Below are 21,312 nucleotides of genomic sequence, written 5' to 3' on the forward strand. Positions count from 1 at the left end.
CCTACAGGGAAGAACAAACCCTCCCCTGGGGCCAGCAGTGCATGGATCAGGGGGAATCAGGATGTGAGCAGTGGATCCTGAATCTCCACCTGGACAAAGGATTTCCCTGCACCTCCAGCTGCAAGTGTGGAGCAACCACGAGGGGGCAGCAGAGATCACCTGGCAGTAGGTCATCTGATGTAAAATTCTGACTCGTGGCCTCTCATCTCTATCCTGTAGAATTTGTCTCTGACTCTAGCACAGGTCCAGGACTTCATGACGCTCCACCCCACCCCATTCCTGCTACACTCAGTCACTGTGAATCCTTGCTCAAGTACTGGGTCTGTCCCTGGCAGGGAGTGAACCCTGGGGATACTGAGGCACAGCATCTATGACCTGTCTTGGGAGATCCTTGGCACAGAAACCTACAACACCACAATGGCCCCCTAAAATTCCATGTGCCCCTAGCAAGGGAGGAATTTTGTTCATGTTCTGATGTCCACCACTATAAACCAGGAGTAGGACACTCAGTGACCTATAATCCTCTAGGACCTAGAGTAAACATTCTATGATGGGTTCAGGCAATGCAGACAGACTCCACCTCACAGGTCTGCTGTGATCATGCCTGTCCAGGAGCCAGGTCAGGACAGAGAGAGGCATAGAGTTTGGACCCCAGACTATGGGAACACCAGGTGAAAAAGAATCCCCTGAACTGAGGATGGGTCTGTAGGGGCTGCCTCTCTCATCTCTGTGTCCCTTGGAGCTGAGCCCATTTCTTTTTTCTTTCTTTCTTTTTTTATTAACATATAATGTATTATTTGCTTCAGGGGTACAGGTCTGTGAATCATCAGTCTTACACAGTTCACAGCACTCACCATAGCACATATGCTCCCCAATGTCCATAACCCAGTCACCCTATCCCTCTCCCCACCGTCTCCTAGCAACCCTCAAGTTTGTTTCCTGAGATTGAGTCTCTTATAGTTTGTCTCCTCCCTGGCCCCATCTTCTTTCCTTTTTTCCCTCCCTACCCCTCACGACCTCCCGCCCTGCCTCTCAAATTCCTCATATCAGAGAGGTCATATGATAATTGCTTTCTGACAATTTGACTTATTTCACTTAGCATAATACCTTCCAGTTCCATCCACATTGTTGCAAATGGCAAGATTTCGTGTTTTTGGATGGCTGCATAGTATTCCAGTGGATATATATACCACATCTTTATCCATTCATCTGTTGGTGGATAACCAGATGTTCTTTCCATAGTTTGGCTATTGTGGACATTGCTGATATAAATATTTGGATGCACATACCCCTTGGATCACTACGTTTGTATCTTTAGGGTAAATATCCAATAGTGCAATTGCTGGGTCATAGGGGAGTTTTATTTTCAACTTTTTGAGGAACCTCCATACTGTTTTCCAGAGTGGCTGCACCAGTTGCATTCCCACCAACAGTGTAGGAGGGTTCCCCTTTCAGAGCTGAGCCCATTTCTAAAACCGCAAGGCTCCTCAGCAGAAGCCCCAGAGCTCTGGCTCATTTGCATAGCCTGCAGGTGTCTGCAGCAAGAGCTTAAGAGAAGCCACTGAGGAACACTGCCCAGCCTTGAGCCTCAGGAATCAGCACCATGGCCTGGATCCAATTCCTCCTTGGATTTCTGACTCACTGCATAGGTACAGAGTCCAGGCTCACACCCACCCCAGCCCCCGGTTCTGGGACACTCCTGGCCCTGATTCTGAGCTCAGAACTGGACTGTCAGTTGGGGGGCAGGATGATCAAGACACTGCTGTGGGGTGAGGGGCTGGTGATAACGCCCCACTGTACACCCTGGCTCCTTGTGATTCCTGAACGGCTGCACCTGCCCAGAGAAACAGGCACAGGTGCTTTTCATTTCTTCAAGGGCTCCATCCACCAGGCAGGCCCAGGGCATCCATAAACTAAGATGACAGCAGGGTGGAAAGGCGTAAGGAAATGAAAGAGCTCAATGCAGGAAGGTGGGCTCATACAGTGGATGATATCCTGGCTGTAACCCCACCTCTCATCTTCTCTCTTGCAGGATCCATGGCCTCCTATGTGCTGACTCAGCCTCCCTCGATGTCAGAAACCTGGGATAGACAGTCAGGATCACCTGTGCGGGCAACAACATTGGAAGTAAAAATGCTCAATGGTACCAGCAGAAGTCAGGACAGGCCCCCGTATTGATTATCTATGGTGATAGCGAACAGCCCTCAGGGATCCCTGACTGGTTCTCAGGCTCCAACTCAGGGAACACAGCCACCCTGACCATCAGCGTGGCCTGTGCTGAGGACGAGGCTGACTATTACTGTCAGTTGTGGGACAGCAGTGCTAATACTCACAGTGGCACAGGTAGACAGGAAAGTGAGACAAAACCCCTTCCCTGTCTGTGTCACACTCTCCTCCAGGCCCAGGAGGCCTGTGTACAAAGCAGGGAGCACTTCTGGTCCCGGTCCCCTCATCTGAGATCCCCACACCTCCCTCCCCATCCAGCCCTCCAGGCAGCTCTGCACAGGGAGACCAGGAGAGAATTTACAGCTGACAGCACTAGGCTACCTGCTTCTCTGGGCCTGGGTGTCATCTACAGACAGAGGGCCTGGGTAGAAAAAAGACACAGAGAGACTTCTGTCCAGTGGTCATGATCCCATCATTTCCATGTGGTGGTTGTGGGCTAATGCTCACCCAAATGATCAGAGTTAGACTTCAAATTGCCACAGCTCATCTGATTTCCTGAAGCTCTGGGGACATGAGAGGAGCCTCCTCTACCAGAGTGGAACAGACGGGTACAGCAGACACTGAGGTGTCACCCACATCCCCTTTTCTGGGCTCACACATGCAACCACTGCTTCCTAGAGCCCCTTACCACCACAGGGGAGCTCCTCACTAGAACGTCCTGCTGGTTCAGAGATCTGCTCCCCCATGTTTCTGTCCGTTCTCAGAGAGCTTCAGATGAATGATCTCCAGAGGCCCAGAGCCCAGGTCCCTGCCTCTGGCTCAGATGTCCTGAAAAGTCCCAGCTAGAGAGCTCCCTGAGGAAGGAGGCTCATCTGATGGCTCACTCTCTGTGGGTCACTCTCCTTCTGCCTAGGCGGATTTCCCTTCTTCCAGGTTTTTACACACGCACTTCCCTATCTCAGAGTCTGCTTCTGGGAACCCAATCTGAGATGGCCAGCATCCTGGAGACAGTCCTCAGGGGGCCACTATATATATCCACAAAGCTGGGATGTCTCCCCAATATCCACAATGTGCATGTCCAATCTCCAACAGATGAGATCCTTTCTTCTATTTGTATATGAGGAGAAAAGATGTAGACACACTAGGTGCTCTGCGTTCTGACAGACAGTTGGAGAGTCACATCTATTCTGATGGTGAGTGAGTGACATTGGGACAGTTGCCTCATCCTCCACAGTGGCCAGAAGATACTCAACCACAAGGGTAAGACACACAAAGGGTACTGCCTCACTTCTACCCCTTACATTTTGCACAAGGAGACTTCTTTACACCCACCCTACCCAGAAATATGGACAGAAAACAATTTTATGAAACGCAGTCCAGTCTGTCAATGTTACACATAAGAAGCCACCTGAGTCCTACCATGTCCACAAGAAATCCACTAGACCCACGCAAACCACAGTCTGCAAATAAAGGGAATATCAGTAACCTTGTTTCCACTTGATAATATACAACTATCCCACGACAACCACAAATAGGTTCTTTCTCCCATAAGAGGATACAAAATACACTTTGTCTGCTGGGGGTATTTATTTTTGTCCCATATGATTTGATATCTGAAACGTCAATCCTGAGATAGATAGTTTCCTGCCATAAACACACCTGTTGTTAGATGATAATGGGATGACACAGGAGGAGAAAACAAACATATGATTACTATACATCCAAACACATTCTTACAACATAAAGAGAAATGTGTGTTACTTTTGCATACTCATTTCTGCCACTACCCTGTGTTCAAAGGGCACCTACAACTACTTTCTTCACCACCCACCCCTTGATCCTCTCTCTTCAGAAGATGCCTGAGCTAGTCCTCATCCCAGCCAGTTGGGAGGACTAAACCTTCATTCTGGAACATTGGTCCATTTTCAGACCTGCTGAATTGAACTATGGCACATTCATGACTGTAACCACAAACCCAGGGACTCCTAGGGGATCTCCTGAATCCATATAAACCCCCGCTTGCCTCACTTGTGCAGCAGACACCCAGGTCCCCCTGTGACAGTCACCATGAATGACCCCAGCCAGTGCCCTCATATTTACTCCTGATTCACTCCCAGAAGGCACTGAAGGAAATGAGGCTCTGACTCTGGTCACAGAGCCGAGCAGTCAGTATGCCCCAGGGATCACCATTCACAGCACACACTACATACGGCTGGTGAAAGTTTCCATTCTGAAAAAACTTTTCAGATCATACAGGGTCTGGAGTTTAATTCAAGCTCCCTTACCCAGAGCAAGTCAGTGAAGCCCCATGTCCCAGGTGGCCCAGTAGGAACTAGGGAGACAAGAAGAAGTGAGATTTTCCACGGTGCCTAGACCCCACCCTGTGAAGCACAGCGAGTACACAGTCCTAGGGGATGGGGAAGGGGCTGCTCCCCGAGATGCAGATGCAGCTGCAGCCGGACTGGGTGGGGCCCAGGCATCTGCAGGTGGGACAGCTCCCCAGTGAGCCTGTGGTACTGCTCCTCCGAGGACCGCTCTCTGAGTGGTTTCACCCCTGCTCTGCTCCTGCTCGCAACCGAGGTGAGAGGCTTACGGGGAGGCACAGTGAGAGGCACAAGTGCCCCGATCTCCCTCCCACTCAGGGTCCGGCACTCACTGTGTCCACATCACCCCTCCCTTCACAGGGCTGTGACAGTCACTTCTGACTCAGCTGTCTTCCTCCAGCACCACTTCCTCTCCTCTCTTACAGGCTCTATACCTACCCTGACATGAGACCGACTCCCTCCATGTCAGTGGTCCTAATCAGGCCCAGGATCCCTGCTCTAGGGATGGGCTCAGGCAAGAACAAGCCTCTTGGCAGCAGCAGAACCCAAGCCTGGTCCCCCAGCTGGTATATATACAGGTATGAGCGACCATCCAGGGTTGATTCTGAGGATGGAACATAGGTAAATGGCCCCCTGAGCATGACCAGGATTGGGAGCCAGGACTAGGCTGACCATTGCTGTGCTACTTAACATACCATTGGGAGTGCCTGGAAGTGACTCGGGTGACATAGAAGAATGGGCGATGGGGCATGAACCAACCTGCCATGGTCTGGCTCTCACTTTCACCTGTCCTCTGAGCAGCTGCTGGTCAGGCTTAAGAGCCTGAGTCCTTCCTAGTCCTGGCCTGGACCCTGAAGGGGGAAAACTCTACCAGGTTCCCTGTCCTCAGATCTGTGTTTACCCTACTGAACAGTGACAGATGGGGGGGGGCGGCTGTTCTGTGGGCACGGTCGTCAGGCTTCACTGTAGATAATACAGATTTAGGGTGTCATTATACATCACATGGGCCCTAGATTTAATCACGTGTCACTCAGGTGGGGAGACAGCTGTCTCAGACACCATAGTCTTTTTTTTTTTAATAGTTGTTATGTACATTTTAATACATTTGAAAAGTAACATGTTACAGTAAAAGAATATCTACATGACACAACAATAGTTATATCACACCTTTGTAATGGGATATTTACCTTCTAATGAGACACCATAGTCTTGCAGGAATTTCTCTTCTCCTTGGGTACAAGCAGCCTGGATGGGCCTCAGCGGCTCTGTGTCTCCTTGTTTTCCTGGATGAGGTTTCACTACAACCTGCAAGCTGCCCAAACCTTACTGAGGAGGGGACAAGGCTCCTGCTGCTCCAGGCACTTCCCTTCTTTAGGTTTTACAGAAACTGAGGAGGAAGAGCAGACACCACCTTGGGGCCCACCTCAGACCTTCTCCTGGCACCACTGTCCATCCACAGCCCCAAAGTCACCTGCACCAGGCAGGTCTTACCCTTAGCTGACCTCTGATCCACATGAACTCACTCCCACTCCCTTGTGATCCTATGTGGTGGCCCCAGCTGCATTAGGGCCTTGCTGTAGCTCTGAGGGAAAAGAACTTTTCCATTATTTGAAGAAATTTGTATCATAAGTTCAATTTCTCTCCATGATTCTCTAACTTGTGGTTTTAAAATTGGTTGTTAGAGTAATTGTATGAGGTCCAAAGAACAGATGAGGAATTTATTAAGAAGGAAGAGGAGAAGCTTCCGCTATTTCCACCCTGGCTTGTGTTAGAAGGATACCATCCTGGGAGTAAGAGACACAGAAGTGAAATTATTTTCTCCTCACTAAAGAATGGAGAACACAATTGGAATCTTTCATCTAAATTTTATTTAATGACCTGATCAATCAGAAACAGAATCTTGGGTGGGAATCCCTATGACCGAAATAATCATTCCAGGGATTTTTCAGGTGAAAGGATCATGAAAAGTTCCCTCTAGAGAATTACAATCTGGAGATTCTCACCAGAGACTTCTTCAATGAGGACAATGGATAGCCTGGCACCTCCCTCCCTGGTCAGCAGGGAGGTCACTGTGCCAAGAGCAACAGCGCCCCCATAGGCAGCTGGCAGCACTGAGAGAAAGGAGCTGTCGCCTTCTGGGCCTGGACCATTCTGGCTGAGGTTGTGCCTCATCCCCTCTCAGTCTGAGCAGCCTTCCTCACCTGCTGCAGGGGATGGCTGCTGCCTTGCACCTGCCGGCTTCTGCTCTCTCTCTCCCTCTCCGGGGACCAGACACTTGCACTCCTCTCCCTGCCCTCCTTTCCCTGTCAGGTGTACCCTCCCCGCATGTTGTTGCTCAGCTCAGCCAGTCTGTAGGCATTGGGGAAAGCAGTGACAGGTCATCACGTGGGACAAGACAGGGAGACAGGGCCAGAGGCATGTGCTGCCTCTTAATCACCTGTGACTGCAGTTGGATAAGACTGGAGGGGAGGAAGAGCAACTACTACCCTGAGTGTCTTCAGCCCCCAGGTGACTTAAGGTGAAATAGGGCTGGTCTGGACCCATCTTGTGTCAAACGTGTCCCCACCTCAGCAGCTTCCTCCTAGAGGCCCCTCTATGTGCCATGCAGCTGCCCTGAGAACCTGATTTATTACCTGGAAATTACTCCTTACTACACCAGACACATCCCTCTGAGCCCAGAATGCTCACCTTAGGAGAAAAATGTACATGAGCCCTGAACTGGGTTGGAATTCCAGGTCCCTCAGGTTCCTGTCCTTCCTTCAGATTCTCTACAACAGTCTCCAAAGGCACTGACTGGGCTTTTCCCACTCCTGTCTTACTACTTCTTTCTTCTTCCTGACCTGAGAGCAGCTCCTGGACTCCCTCTTCAGGATGGGCCCTGACCTCTGATCATGGAGCAGCCTGCCTGTTCATTTCTGTCTAATCTCTGGATCCATGTTCTCCAGCACAGAACTCACCACTAATGTTTTGGTCCCCATTCCGCCAGGACAGCTTGTCCACTGCAAGAACACACTGAGGAATAACAGAGACGTGAAGAGTGGAGCTTACTTTCCTCACAAAAAGAAGTCTGAGATAAGAAGGTTGTTGTTTTCTGGGGGCTCACCAATTCCTTGAGTGACCACAGTCTCACTAGTGTTCCCTCATCTTATCCCTACAATGTTGGTTTTGCTTCCAGTCGTATTGATGATGCACCTCAGGGAGTGCTCAGCTCCAGCTCCCACCCCATGCTCCTGAGGAAAGGTGCTGCTGAATCCCATCTACTTCCTTCCTTCGTGACAACAAGCTTCATGAGAATATCCACCCATTACCTTACATCCATGGTCCACACTGGGCCACATGGTCAAGTCTGGCTGCCGGGGACCTGACAAAAACAAGCTTCTTTCAGTTAGATGCAGGTGACAATGTACACGTAGAAAGGAGTCTAGTCTCCCACCTGGGTCTGCACACCAGTGTGTCTATTATTGGGCCTCAACCCCAAGATGGAAAGCCCTGAGAGCAGATTCTGTGTCTTCTTCGGGTCAACACATGAGGAGGAATGTGCACGACAAAGTGGGTGAGAATAGACATTTATTAGTGGATTTTCTCTTGTCTCTTTGGGGACTGAGCCTCCATTGCCCCCCTATAGGTGCTGCACACACAGCTGTAGCAGGGAGAACCAGCCCCTGAGTTCTGTGTGCTCCAGAGCCAAGTCCCACAACCACCTGCATGACCTCCACCACCCCAGACACATCTATGGGGATGCGTCAGGAGGGCCTTCCTCTTCAGTCTCTGATAGGACTCTTCATGACTCATCTGAGCCTGTCATGGTGGGTCTATGGCTGGCACGGGCCACACAGTGGAGTGGGTTTCCTCCCTTCTGGTCAGCACTTCATGGATCAGGAAATCACAACTTGATCAGTGGATTCTGAATTTAAACCTAGACAGAGGACACTCTTGTACCTCCAGCAGCCAGTGTGTAATATCCCCCAGGGGCAGCAGAGGTCACCTGGGAAAGCCACCTGCACTGGGGAGGGTCTGGGCATCAGACGCTCTAACATGCAGGGACTAGTATCAGGACCTATGACCTGAAGGAAAGGTGTCCGTTTCCTAGAGAATCTTACTTCACACTGATTTCCAAATCCCACTGGCTCCAGGTCTCTTAGATTTGTCTTTCTGGATTTTCTTACTCTTCCGGCACAGGCACTATAACTGTATTTCACCAGCCCGTGGCAAAACACGGACACTGTCTAGCATTTTTGCCAGAATTATTCTATATTAGCCTGTCAGCACACTGAGAACGCTGAGGCACAGCATCTCTGTAGTGCCCCAGGAGCACACATCAAGGATAGAAACTTATAGAACCACAGGGACTCCAAGAATACTGTATATGCCTTGGTAAGCGTGACATTTTAATGGGTTCTGCCTCTCTGGAGCTGTGCTTGGGTTGGGGCCCTACTCCTATCTTTGCCTTCTCATTTCACCTGCAGAACAGGTTCATAATATTCAGACTGACCTCACCTCTGAGTACTGCTATGGCCAGACCTACCCAGGAGCTGATGCAGGACATAGTCGGGATAGAGATATCATGCCCAGATATGGGACCAACAGTTAAGGAAGAATTCTTGGGCCAATGATTGGGTCTGCAGATGCTGCTCTCCTCTTCTGTGTGCCCCCCTGGTGCTAAGTTCTTGTCTGAAACCACAAGGCTCCTCAGCAGCAGCCCCTGAGCCCTGGCTGATTTGCATAACCAGCAGGTGTTTCCAGCAAATGAATAAAAGTGACCTGTGTGGTCGCCTGCCAACCTGGACCCTGAGAGCAGAATTGGACCACCTCTACCACAGCCTGAACGCTTGCCCTCCTCCGCTTCCTGTCTTTATACAGAGATACTAAATCCATGCTCACACACCTCCAGCCCCATAGATCTGGGAAAAGCTTGGACTTGATTCTGAGCTCAGTAGGGGGCTATCCATGGTGGGCAGGATACTCATTATCTTCATGCAGATGAAACTGCAAAGGACTAAAACTGAAAAGACAATGATCACTGGGCCTCCATGACCTTTGAAGGACTAAACCTGCAGAGGGAAAGGGGTGGGGAGTTGTATTAGATCACAGGTTCCATTCCCCTGTCAGGACCATGGGTCCTTGGGACTGAGATTGGGGTGAAGGGATACCCTGTGTTCCCACAGAATCCCTGGAGCTCAGTCTAGGCTAGGCAGGTAGGAGTATCTCTTGGGATGGGTCTCTGTATTCCAACCCACCTTTTATACTTTTGTCTTCCAGGCTCCATGGCCTCCTACCTGCTGATCAGCCCCTCTCAGTGTTGGTGACTCTGGGACAGACAGGATCACCTGTGGGGGAAACAACATTGGAAGGAAAGATGGTCTGTGGTACCAGCAAAGTTGGTCCAGGAGCCCCTGCAGATTATCTATGGCAATAGCAACTGAGACTACATCCTTAACTGATTCTCCAACTCCAACTCGGGAACATGGCCACCCTGACCATCAGCAGGGCCATGACTGAGGATGAGGATGAATATTACTGTCAGTCATTTGATGCAGTGGTAATGTTCACAGTTACAAAGGTAGACAGGGAAGTGAGACATAAACCCCTTCCCCATCGGTGGCACACTCTCCTCCAACCCCAGGAGGCCTATGCACAGAGCAGTGAACTGGTCTGAACATCTCCCCACATGTGAGATCCCCTAAGTTCCCACTCCACCCAGCCCATCAGTCAGTCTCTGCACAGGGTGGATCACACAGGAAATGCACACAGGTATTAAAACTATGTTTCATCTGGGACTGACATAAAGGAATGACTGAACAAGTTAGAAGAAGATATAGAGACATTTTTTAAAGATCAAAATTCTTTTAAGTCACAAAATGAAAATTACATGATCAAAAATACACAGGTGAGTTTGTCAGCAAATTGATGCTACAAAAGTAAAGATTAGTGAACTTGAATACAGGGCAATAAAAGCTGTTAAACCTGAAACAGAGATGGGGCTCCTGGGTAGCTCAGTGAGTTAAACCTCTGCCTTCCGCTCAGGTCATGATCTCAGGGTCCTGGGATCAAGCCTCGCATCAGGCTCTCTGCTCAGCAGGGAGCCTGCTTCCCCCTCTCTCTCTGCCTGCCTCTCTGCCCACTTGTGATCTTTCTCTCTCTGTCAAATAAATAAATAAAATCTTTTTAAAAAACTGAAACAGAGAGAGAAAAGCTGGAAAAAATGAATAAAACCTCTGTGCCTTAGATAACTTCATGCAGCACAAAGAGTGTGATTAGAGTAACTAGGGGAGAGAAGGTGGGGAGCAGGTGGTTAAAAAAAATATTCCCAGAAATAATAACCAAAAATATTCAAAATTTAGGGACTACATAAGCAAATATATCCAAGAAGCTCAATGAAGCTTGGGCACATGGAACATGAGACACAGCACAGCAGACATTGTAATGAAATTGCTACAAACCAGTGATACAGAAACTCTCACAGCCAGAGAGGACAGTCATGTTCTTTACAGAGAAACTAGCATCCTGGTGGGAGCACATTTCTCATTATAAGCCTTGTGAGCAAGAAAACAGAGGAGCAATGTCTGGAAACACTAAAAGAAGAAAACCTACAAACTTTAATCTCTACCCAGTGATAATGTCATTGAAACATGAAGACAAAATAAAACATTTCAGACCACAAGCCCCACAAAACTGATCACCTGCACACTTTCCCTACAAGTAATAGTAAAGGGTGCCCCTTAGGAACAATGACAGAGAAAAATGTAACTCTATGAAAAGATATAAAAAGGATCAGATATCAGAGCTATATGGATAAATAGAAAAAAAATTTACAGTTAATGTCTGTAAAAAGTAGTCAACTATTTAAGCAGAAATAATAGCAATACATTTTGATTTATAATGGTTGTAAAAGCTGAAATATATGACAATCTTAGCAAAAATGACGGAAAAAGAAAAATCATGTTATCACATTCTTATTGTACCTAAGGATGACTTTGTGGCATGAGGTACTCTGATAAGTTAGGAAGTGAGGATTTGCACCCTGCAATAAGACATTAAAATCAAAATAAAAAATTTCCACATACACAAAAACTGACACAATTGGTCAAAAACTGACCCAAACTACAAGCAGTAAATGGACATCCCTCAGGGTGCCTGTGTGGCTCTGTCAGTTAAGAATCTGACTTTGGCTGGGTCATGATCCCAAGGTCCTGGGATCAAGCCCCCTGCTGAGCAGGGAGCCTGTTGCTCCCTCTCCTGCTCCCCTTGCTTGTGTTCTCTCTCTGTGTCAAATAAAAAATAAAATCTTTTAAAAAATGGATATCCCTCAGGCAGGGGAGGTGGTTCCAGACAGAATCTAAATCTATAAAAACAATGTAAGGGACACCTGGGTGGCTCAGTCAGTTAAGTGTCTGCCTTTGGTTCAGGTCATGTTCCCAAGGTCCTGGGATCGAGTCCTGCATCTGGCTTCTTGCTCAGCAGGGAACCTGCTTCTTCTCCCTCTGCCTACTGTTCTCCCTGCTTGTGTGTTAGCTCTCTCTCCCTCTCTCTCACTCTCGCTCTATCTCTGGCAAATAAATAAATAAAATCTTTTTAAAAATCAATGTAAAAATCAGAAATGCTAACTAAAGGGACAAATATTAAGACTTTTTTATTAGGGGACCAGGTGGCGGGGAAGTAGGGGGAGGCGCCGTTTCAACCTGTCCCCTAAAGTGAGCTGGTTACCTGCCAAAGAACTCTGATCACCCATGAAATCAGCCTGAGATCAGAATTATACACGTCTGGATCTCTATTGGGGCAGAAGACACCAGTGGGCAGGTAAAGCAGAGTGGGAACATCGGACTGATATCGGAAGATAAACAAAAGGGGGAGGGAGCCACTAGAAATGACCCATTGGAAAGTAATACCTCAATATGCGAGTGCCCGTGATTGGGGACCAGCATTAACTTGGGTCTGGTTGAAAGCACTCAAAAAGAGCAAAGAATCATGGGGGGAAGTTGTGGGAATCGGGGCAGTTAGGGACAGGGGCTTAAGTCCCCAGACCCAGGACAGCCATCCCTGGCTCTGAGCCAGAGAGAGTGCGGTGAAGAAGCCAGGTCTTGGTCCCTGAGCCTGAGAGTGTCTGGATGGCAGCTCCCATGAATGGCAGGGAGCCTCACCAGCTGGCAGAACCACAGCCTTTTGCACTCTCCACAAGTGCGCTGCACTACCAGAGTCTGAGTCCTGCGAACCCAACCCCCACCCCCACCCCCCCCACCCCCCACCCCCACCCCCACCCCCCGCCAGAGAGGTGCTTGCAGGCGCCAGCTGGTGCTCTCTCAAACCGGAGAATCTGAGCACTCCCAGCCCGGGGCCAGCAGGAAAATCTCAGTGCACTTTAGCTGCTTGGAACCTCTCTGGTGGTCTGGAGCTGCCCAGACAGCCATGGCTAGTATTTCTCCTGGTTTTGGGAACAAGCAGGTGTTCCTCTGACCCCAGGGATCACAACTGGGAACGTGCTCTGGCAGCAGCCAAGGGGGAATTTATGTGCTCTGGAGCACCCAGAGGGGAACAGACTGAGGCTTCTCTCTGAGAGGGAGGTCTGGGTGCATTTTTCTTTCCTCTAAACCTCCAAAAACCATCAAAAGCTGCCAAGGCAAGAGAAAACAAATGAACAAATAAACAAAAAAACCTCCAGAAAACAAAAGCCTGAAAAACCAGTTTCCTCAGAGCCAATCCCCTTGATGGGGGCAGGAGGACTTAACTCAGGGAACATTGCCTGAAAAACCACAACAACAACAACAAAAAGACAAGAGAACAACCACCACTACTTCATAGATACAACTTTTATTTTTAATTAGTTCCCACTATTCTGGTTCATTTTTTATAGATAATTTTTTAACCTATTTACCATCACAGTGATATGTCCAATACATCAAATTCCATAAAAACCTTTTAACCTGAACTTTTTGATACATATATCTGTGTTTTTCTTTTGCTTCTCTGTTTTTTAATTTTTTTAATTTTAGTTTAGTTTATTCTTTTTTTATTTTTATTTTTTAATATTCATATAGAGATAAGCTTCAAGGCAATCCCCTTTCCCCAATCAATGCACCGCTATAGGTAAACCAGTTTTTAATCCTCCTTTATCTTAGGAAAGTTGAGTGCTTTAACAAAGATATCAAGATACATTCAGGAAGAATCAAAATAACCTTCCTCAACCACACTGAGAATTTATAACCACTCTCCCATCTTTTTCTTCCACCAGTGTTTCTGTGTATTTGTTTTTGTCCTGATAGTATATAAATCTTATACTTAGGGTTCTTTTCTTTTTTTTTTTTCTTTTTATATACTTATTTTTTCCTCTTGTCATCTACTTTTATCAGTCTTTTTGTTTGTATACTTCATAAATCTTACCTTGGGACCCATTGGGCTGGGCCTTCTCTTTTATCTTTCTTTTCTGTCCTGTCTCTCTCTCTCTCTTTTTTTTTTCTTTCTTTTGGGTGGGCACTCTTGATTGCTCAGAAGTGTTCAAGGGTGCACCTTGCCTGCACAATAGTCGATACATTCAGCTACTCATCCATCCATCCAACTCTCATCAAAATGACTAGGAGGAGGAAAGCCCAACAGAAGAAAAATTCAGAGGCTGGGCCTTCTGCAACAGAGCTAATGGCCATCGACATAGACAATATGTCAGAAAGGGAATTCAGGCAAACAATTATCCAGGCAATAGCTAGGTTGGAGAAAGCCTTTGATGACAAAATGAAATTGATTAGGACAGAAGTGAAAGCCACCAGGGATGATGTTCACAATATTCTCAATGAGTTCCAATCTAATCTAAATTCTCTAAAAGCTAGGGTAACTGAGACAGAAGATAGAATTAGTGATCTGGAGGACAAACAGACAGAGAAAAGGATCAGGAGTAAGCCTGGGACAAACAGCTTAGAAGTCACCAAAACAGAATTAGGGAAATAAATGACACCATGAAATGTTCCAACATCAGAATTATTGGAATCCCTGAGGGGGAAGAGAAAGAAAGAAGACTAGAAGATATAATTGAATAGATTCTCCATGAAAATTTTCCCAATCTTGTGAATGGAACCAGCGTTCATGTACTAGAGGCAGAACGGTCTGTCTCCAATATTATAGAATCTAGAAAGACCTCAAGATACCTGATAGTGAGAATGATGTATCATAATTATGGACAGGAGCTCTTGAGAGCAGCTAGGGTGAAGAAATTCCTTACATACGGAGGAAAGCCCATCAGAATAAAGTCAGACCTGTCCACAGAAACCTGGCAAGCCAGAAAGGGCTGGCAAGATGTATTCAGGGCACTAAATGAGAATAACATGCAGCCAAGAATACGTTATCCAGCAAGACTGACATTCAAAATGGATTGAGAGATAAAGAGCTTCCAAGACTGGCAAGGTTTAAAAGAGTATGCGACCACCAAGCCAACACTGCAGGAAATATTTAGGGGGATTATATAAAAGAGGAAAAATCCTAAGAATATCACTGAACAGAAATATATGGAGACAATTTATAGAAACAAAGAACTCACAGCTAACACGATGTCAATAAAAACATATCTCTCAATATTCACCCTCAACGTGAATGGCCTAAATGCACCCATAAAACAACACAGGGTTGCAGATTGGATAAAACGATGGGACCCATCCATATGCTTTCTACAATAGACCCATTTCAAACCTAAGGATACACCCAAACTGAAAGGGAAGGGGTGGAGAAGCATCTTTCATGCCAATGAACCTCAAAAGAAGGCTGGGGTAGTGATTCTCATATCAGATAAATTAGATTTTAAACTAAAGACTGTAATCAGAGATACAGAAGGACACTACATAATTCTTTTTTATTATTTTTATTTTTTTATTTTATTTTATTTTTATTTTATTTTATTTTATATATTATTTATTTTTTATTTTTATTTATTTGACAGAGAGAGATCACAAGTAGGCAGAGAGGCAGGCAGAGAGAGAGGAGGAAGCAGGCTCCCTGCTGAGCAGAGAGCCCCATGCAGGGCTCGATCCCAGGACCCTGAGATCATGACCTGAGCCGAAGGCAGAGGCTTAACCCACTGAGCCACCCAGGCACCCCGACACTACATAATTCCTAAAGGGACTACCCACCAAGAAGATCTAACAATCATAAATATTTAAGCCCCCAGTATGGGAGCAGCCAATTACATGAGAAAACTGTTAATCAAGATAAAGAGTCATACTGATATGAATACATTAATAGTAGGAGATCTTAACACACCACTCTCAGTAATAGAAAGATCATCCAAGCAGAAAATCAAGAAAGAAACAAGAGCATTGAATGACACATTGGACCAGATGGACCTCATAGATATATACAGAACATTCCACCCTAAAACAACAAAATACTCATTCTTCTCAAGTGCACATGGAACCTTCACCAGAATAGACCACATACTGGGTCACAAATCAGGGCTCAACCAATACCAAAAGATTGAGATTATTGCCTGCATATTCTCAGATCACAATGCTTTGAAACTGGAGCTCAATCACAAGGAAAAGTTTGGAAGGAACTCAAACACCTGGAAGCTAAAGACCATCTTGCTTAAGAATGCTTGGATCAACCAGGAGATCAAAGAAGAACTTAAACAATTCATGGAAACCAATGAGAATGAAGACACTTTGGTCCAGAACCTATGGGATACAGCAAAGGTGGTCCTAAGGGGGAAATACATAGCCATCCAAGCCTCCCTCAAAAAAAATTGAAAAATCCAGAATACACCAGCTGTCTATACACCTTAAAGAACTGGAGAATCAACAACAAACCAAGCCAACTTCACACAAAAGAAGGAAAATAATCAAGATTGGAGCAGAGATCAATGAGATAGAAACTAGAGATACAGTAGAACACATCGATGAAACTAGAAGCTGGTTTTCTGAAAGAATCAATAAGATCAACAAACCATTGGCCAGACTAATCCAAAAGAAAAGAGAGAAGGCCCAAATTAATAAAATTATGAATGAAAAGGGAGAGATCACAATGAACACCAAGGAAATAGAAACAATCATCAAAAGTTATTATCAACAGTTATATGCCAATAATTTAAGCAACCTAGATGAAATGAATGCATTCCTAGAACTATAAACTTCCAAAATTGAACCAGGAACAAATTGACCACCTGAATAGACTGATATCTAGTCACAAGATTGAAGCAGTGATCAAAAACCTCCCACAACCAAAGGGCCCAGGGCCTGATGGATTGATTCCCTGGGGAATTCTACCAAACTTTCAAAGAAGAAATATCACCTATTCTTCTGAAGCTGTTCCAAAAAATTGAAACAGAAGGAAAACTTCCAGACTCTTTTTATGAAGCCAACATTACTCTGATCCCCAAACCAGGCAAAGACCCCACCAAAGAGGAGAATTTCAGACCAATATCCCTGATGAATATGGATGCTAAGATTCTCAACAAGATCCTAGCAAATAGGATCCAACAGCACGTTAAAAACATTATCCACCATGACCAGATGGGATTCATCTCTGGGATACAGAGATGGTTCAACATTTGCAAATCAATCAATGTGATAGAACAAATCAATAAGAGAAGAGAGAAGAACCACATGGTCCTCTCAATTGATGCAGAAAAAGCATTTGACAAAATCCAGCATCCGTTCCTGATTAAAATGCTCCAAAGTATAGGGAGAGAGGGAACATTTCTTAGCTTCATAAAATCAATCTATAAAAAACCCAAAGCAAATATCATCCTCAATGGGAAAAAGCTCACAGCCTTCCCGTTGAGATCAGGAACATGACAAGGACTCCCACTCTCACCACTCTAGTTCAACATAGTATTAGAAGTCCTAGCGACAGCAATCAGACAACCAAGAGAAATAAAGGGTATCCAAATAGGCAATGAAGAAGTCAAACTCTCTCTCTTCGCAGATGACATGATTCTTTATATGGAAAACCCAAAAGACTCCACCCCCAAACTACTAGAACTTATACAGCAATTCAGTAACGTGGCAGGACACAAAGTCAATGTACAGAAATCAGTGGCTTTCTTATACACTAACAATGAAAACACAGAAAGGGAAATTAGAGAATCGATTCCATTTACTATAGCACCATGAAGGATAAGATACCTGGGAATAAACCTAACCAAAGAGGTAAAGGATCTGTACTCGAGGAACTACAGAACACTCATGAAAGAAATTGAAGAAGACACAAAAAGATGGAAGACCATTCCATACTCTTGGATCGGTAGAATAAACATTGTTAAAATGTCTATACTGCCTAGAGCAATCTATACTTTTAATGCCATTCCGATCAAAATTCCACCGACATTTTTCAAAGAGCTGGAGCAAATAATCCTAAAATTTGTATGGAATCAGAAGAGACCTCAAATTGCTAAGGAAATGTTGAAAAAGAAAAACAATACTGGGGGCATCACGTTACCTGATTTCAAGCTTTACTACAAAGCTGTGATTACCAAGACAGCGTGGTACTGGCATAAGAACAGACACATAGACCAGTGGAATAGAGTAGAGAGCCCATATATGGACCCTCAGTGCTATGGTCAAATAATCTCCGACAAAGCAGGAAAGAATATTCAGTCGAAAAAAGACAGTCTCTTCAATAAATGGTGCTGAGAAAATTGGATAGCTACATGTAGAACAATGAAACTCGACCATTCTCTTACACCATACACAAAGATAAACTCAAAATGGATAAAAGACCACAGTGTGAGGCAGGAATCCATCAGAATCCTAGAGCAGAACATAGGCAGTAACCTCTTTGACATCGGCCACAGCAACTTCTTTCAAGATATGTCTCCAAAGACAAAGGAAACAAAAGCGAAAATGAACTTTTGGGACTTCATCGAGATCAAAAGCTTCTGGACAGCAAAGGAAACAGTCAACAAAACAAAGAGGCAACCCACGGAATGGGAGAAGATATTCACAATTGACAGTACAGACAAAAGGCTGATATCCAGGATCTACAAAGAACTTCTCAAATTCAACACACACAAAACAGATAATCATGTCAAAAAATGGGCAGAAGACATGAACTTCTCCAATGAAGACATGCAAATGACTATCAGACACACAAAAAATGTTCATCATCACTAGCCATCAGGGAGATTCAAATCAAAACCACATTGAGATACCACCTGACACCAGTTAGAATGGCCAAAATAAGCAAGACAGGAAACAACATGTGTTGGAGAAGATGTGGAGAAAGGGGAACCCTCTTACACTGTTGATGAGAATGCAAGTTGGTGCAGCCACTTTGGAAAACAGTGTGGAGATTCCTTAAGAAATTAAAAATAGAGCTTCCCTATAACCCTGCAATTGTACTACTGGGTATTTACGCCAGAGATACAGATGTAGTGAAAAGAAGGGCCATCTGTACCCCCAATGTTCATAGCAGCAATGGCCACAATCACCAAACTGTGGAAAGAACCAAGATGCCCTTCAACAGATGAATGAATAAGGAAGATGGGGTCCATATACACTACGGAGTATTATCCCTCCATCAGAAAGGATGAATACCCAACTTTTGTATCAACATGGATGGGACTGGAAGAGATTATGCTGAGTGAAATAAGTCAAGTCAGAGAGAGTCAATTATCATATGGTTTCACTTATTTGTGGAGTATAACAAATAACATGGAGGACATGGGGAGATGGAGAGGAGAGGAGCTGAGGGAAATTGGAATGGGAGATGAACCATGAGAGACTATGGACTCTGAAAAACAATCTGAGGGTTTTGAAGAGGCGGAGAGTGGGAGGTTGGGTGAGCCTGGTGGTGGATATTATGGAGGGCACGTATTGCATGGAGCCCTGGGTGTGGTGCATAAACAATGAATTCTGTTACACTGAAAAGAAACTAAATTTAAAAAAAAAAGATGTATAAGAAAAGCAAAAAAGGGGGCACCTGGTGGCTCAGTGGTTAAAGCCTCTGCCTTCAGCTCGCATGATCCCAGGATCCTGGGATCGAGCCCCAGATCGGGCTCTCTGCTCAGTGGGGAGCCTGCTTCCTCCGCTCTCTCTCTGCCTGCCTCTCTGCCTACTTGTGATCTCTGTCTGTCAAACAAATAAATAAAATCTTTTTTAAAAAAAAAAAAAGCAAAGCAAAAAAAAAAAAAAGAACAAACAAACAAGCAAACAAAAAAAAGCTCTGGGAAACATTTTCCTATTATGTCCTTATTTACTATTTCCATTGTTGTTAAGCTTTCCTACTATTTGCCAGGGACTGAATCATCCTGCCTTGTCATTTTTCTAATCAGGCTGTGCTCTTAATTCTCCAATACATCTTGTGCCTCAAAAAAAAAAAAAAAAAAAAAAGACTTTTTTATTACCTAAATCTCTTTTTTTAAAGGTTTTTTTAATTTATTTATATGACAGGGAGAGATCACAAGTAGGCAAAGAGGCAGGCAGAGGGAGAGGAAGAATCAGGCTCCCTGTCCAAGCAGAGAGCCTGAGGGGACTCGATCCCAGAAACCCAAGACCACAATCCGAGCCGAAGGCAGAGGCCCAACCCACTGAGCCACCCAAGGGCCCCATTATCTAAATCTCTTTAAAAGATACATCACTGGGGCGCCTGAGTAGCTCAGTGGGTTAAAGCCTCTGCCTTTGGCTCAGGTCATGATCCAGGGTCCTGGGATGGAGACCGGCATCAGACTCTATGCTCAGCGGAGAGCCTGCTTCCACCTCCCTCTCTCCACCTGCCTGTCTGCCAGCTTGTGATCTCTGCCTGTCAAATAAATAAATAAAATCTTTAAAAAAAAAAATATAGTCACTGCAAAGCAGGAAAAAAAATCCAGTGGAATAAAGACAGTCTCCTCAATAAATCGTGCTGGGAAAATTGGACAGCTATATACAGTTGAATTAAACTTGACCATTCTCTTACAACATACCCAAAGATAAACTCAAAATGGATGAAAGACCTCAACATGAGACAGGAATCCATCAAAATCCTTGAGGAGAACATAGGCAGTAACTTCTCAACATCGCCCACAGCAACTGCTTTCAGGACACATCTCCAAAGGCAATAGAAACTAAAGCAAAAATGAACTTCTGGGACTCATCAAGATTAAAGGTTTCTGCACAGCAAAGGAAACAGTCAACAAAACAAAGAGGCAACCCATGGAATGGGAGAAGATATTCTCAAATGACAGTACAGACAAAGGGCTGAGATCCAAGATCTATAAAGAACTTCTCAAACTCAACACTCAACAGATAATCAAGTCAAGAAATGGGCCGAAGACAGGAACAGACACTTCTCCAAAGAAGACATACAAATGGTTAACGGACATATGAAAAAATGTTTATCATCATTAGCCATCGGGGAAATTCAAATCATAACCACATTGAGATATCACATTACACCAGTTAGAATGGCAAAGATTAACAAGACATGAAACAACAAATGCTGGGGTGGATGTGGAGAAAGGGGAACCTTCTTACACTGTTAATGGGAATGCAAGTTGGTGCAGCCACTTTGGAAAACAGTGTGGAGATTACTTAAGAAATTAAAAATAGACTTCCTATGACCCTGCAATTGCACTACTTGGTATGTACCCAAAGGATATAGATGTAGTGAAAAGAAGGGCCATCTGTACCCCAATGTTCATCACAGCAATATCCACAATAGCCAAACTGTGGAAAGAGCAAAGATGCCCTTCAACAGACAAATGAATAAAGAAGATATGGTCCATATATACAATGGAATATTACTCAGCCATCAGAGAGGATGAATACCTACCATTTGCATCACATGCATGTGATGGCAGAGATTATGCTGAGTGAAATAAGTCAAGCAAAGAAAGTCAATTATCATATGGTTTCACTTACTTGTGGAACAT

The 21,312-nt window shown here is 45.2% G+C and overlaps 3 protein-coding genes, 1 long non-coding RNA gene, 1 pseudogene and 3 gene segments (V, D, J or C); 7 read left to right on the top strand and 1 right to left on the bottom strand.

Moving 5' to 3' along the window:
- LOC123954077 (immunoglobulin lambda-1 light chain-like) overlaps positions 1-21,312 on the top strand; it is a 1,184,917-nt gene that overhangs the window by 1,097,551 nt on the left and 66,054 nt on the right. The window lies entirely within an intron of this gene.
- Positions 1-21,312, top strand: part of LOC123954073 — a 721,845-nt gene that overhangs the window by 646,820 nt on the left and 53,713 nt on the right.
- Positions 1-21,312, top strand: part of LOC123954078 — a 652,309-nt gene that overhangs the window by 560,928 nt on the left and 70,069 nt on the right.
- The window catches only part of LOC123954074, a 610,667-nt gene that overhangs the window by 530,443 nt on the left and 58,912 nt on the right, over positions 1-21,312 (top strand).
- The window catches only part of LOC123954079, a 220,246-nt pseudogene that overhangs the window by 124,900 nt on the left and 74,034 nt on the right, over positions 1-21,312 (top strand).
- Positions 1-21,312, bottom strand: part of LOC123954085 — a 197,586-nt gene that overhangs the window by 108,078 nt on the left and 68,196 nt on the right. The window lies entirely within an intron of this gene.
- Positions 1-21,312, top strand: part of LOC123954082 (immunoglobulin lambda-1 light chain-like) — a 203,757-nt gene that overhangs the window by 72,556 nt on the left and 109,889 nt on the right. Inside the window, exon 3 of one of the 2 annotated variants that reach the window (XM_046024734.1) lies at positions 9,020-9,029. The exons of the other annotated variant lie outside the window; for it this stretch is intronic. Within the exon in view, the coding sequence (XP_045880690.1) occupies positions 9,020-9,029 (10 nt within the window). The remainder of the gene's footprint in view (positions 1-9,019; positions 9,030-21,312) is intronic. 2 annotated transcript variants of the gene reach the window in all.
- The window catches only part of LOC123954081 (immunoglobulin lambda-1 light chain-like), a 150,242-nt gene that overhangs the window by 50,892 nt on the left and 78,038 nt on the right, over positions 1-21,312 (top strand). The window lies entirely within an intron of this gene.

This window comes from Meles meles, chromosome 12 (genome assembly GCF_922984935.1).
Source record: "Meles meles chromosome 12, mMelMel3.1 paternal haplotype, whole genome shotgun sequence".
In the NCBI taxonomy this organism is placed as follows: domain Eukaryota; kingdom Metazoa; phylum Chordata; class Mammalia; order Carnivora; family Mustelidae; genus Meles; species Meles meles.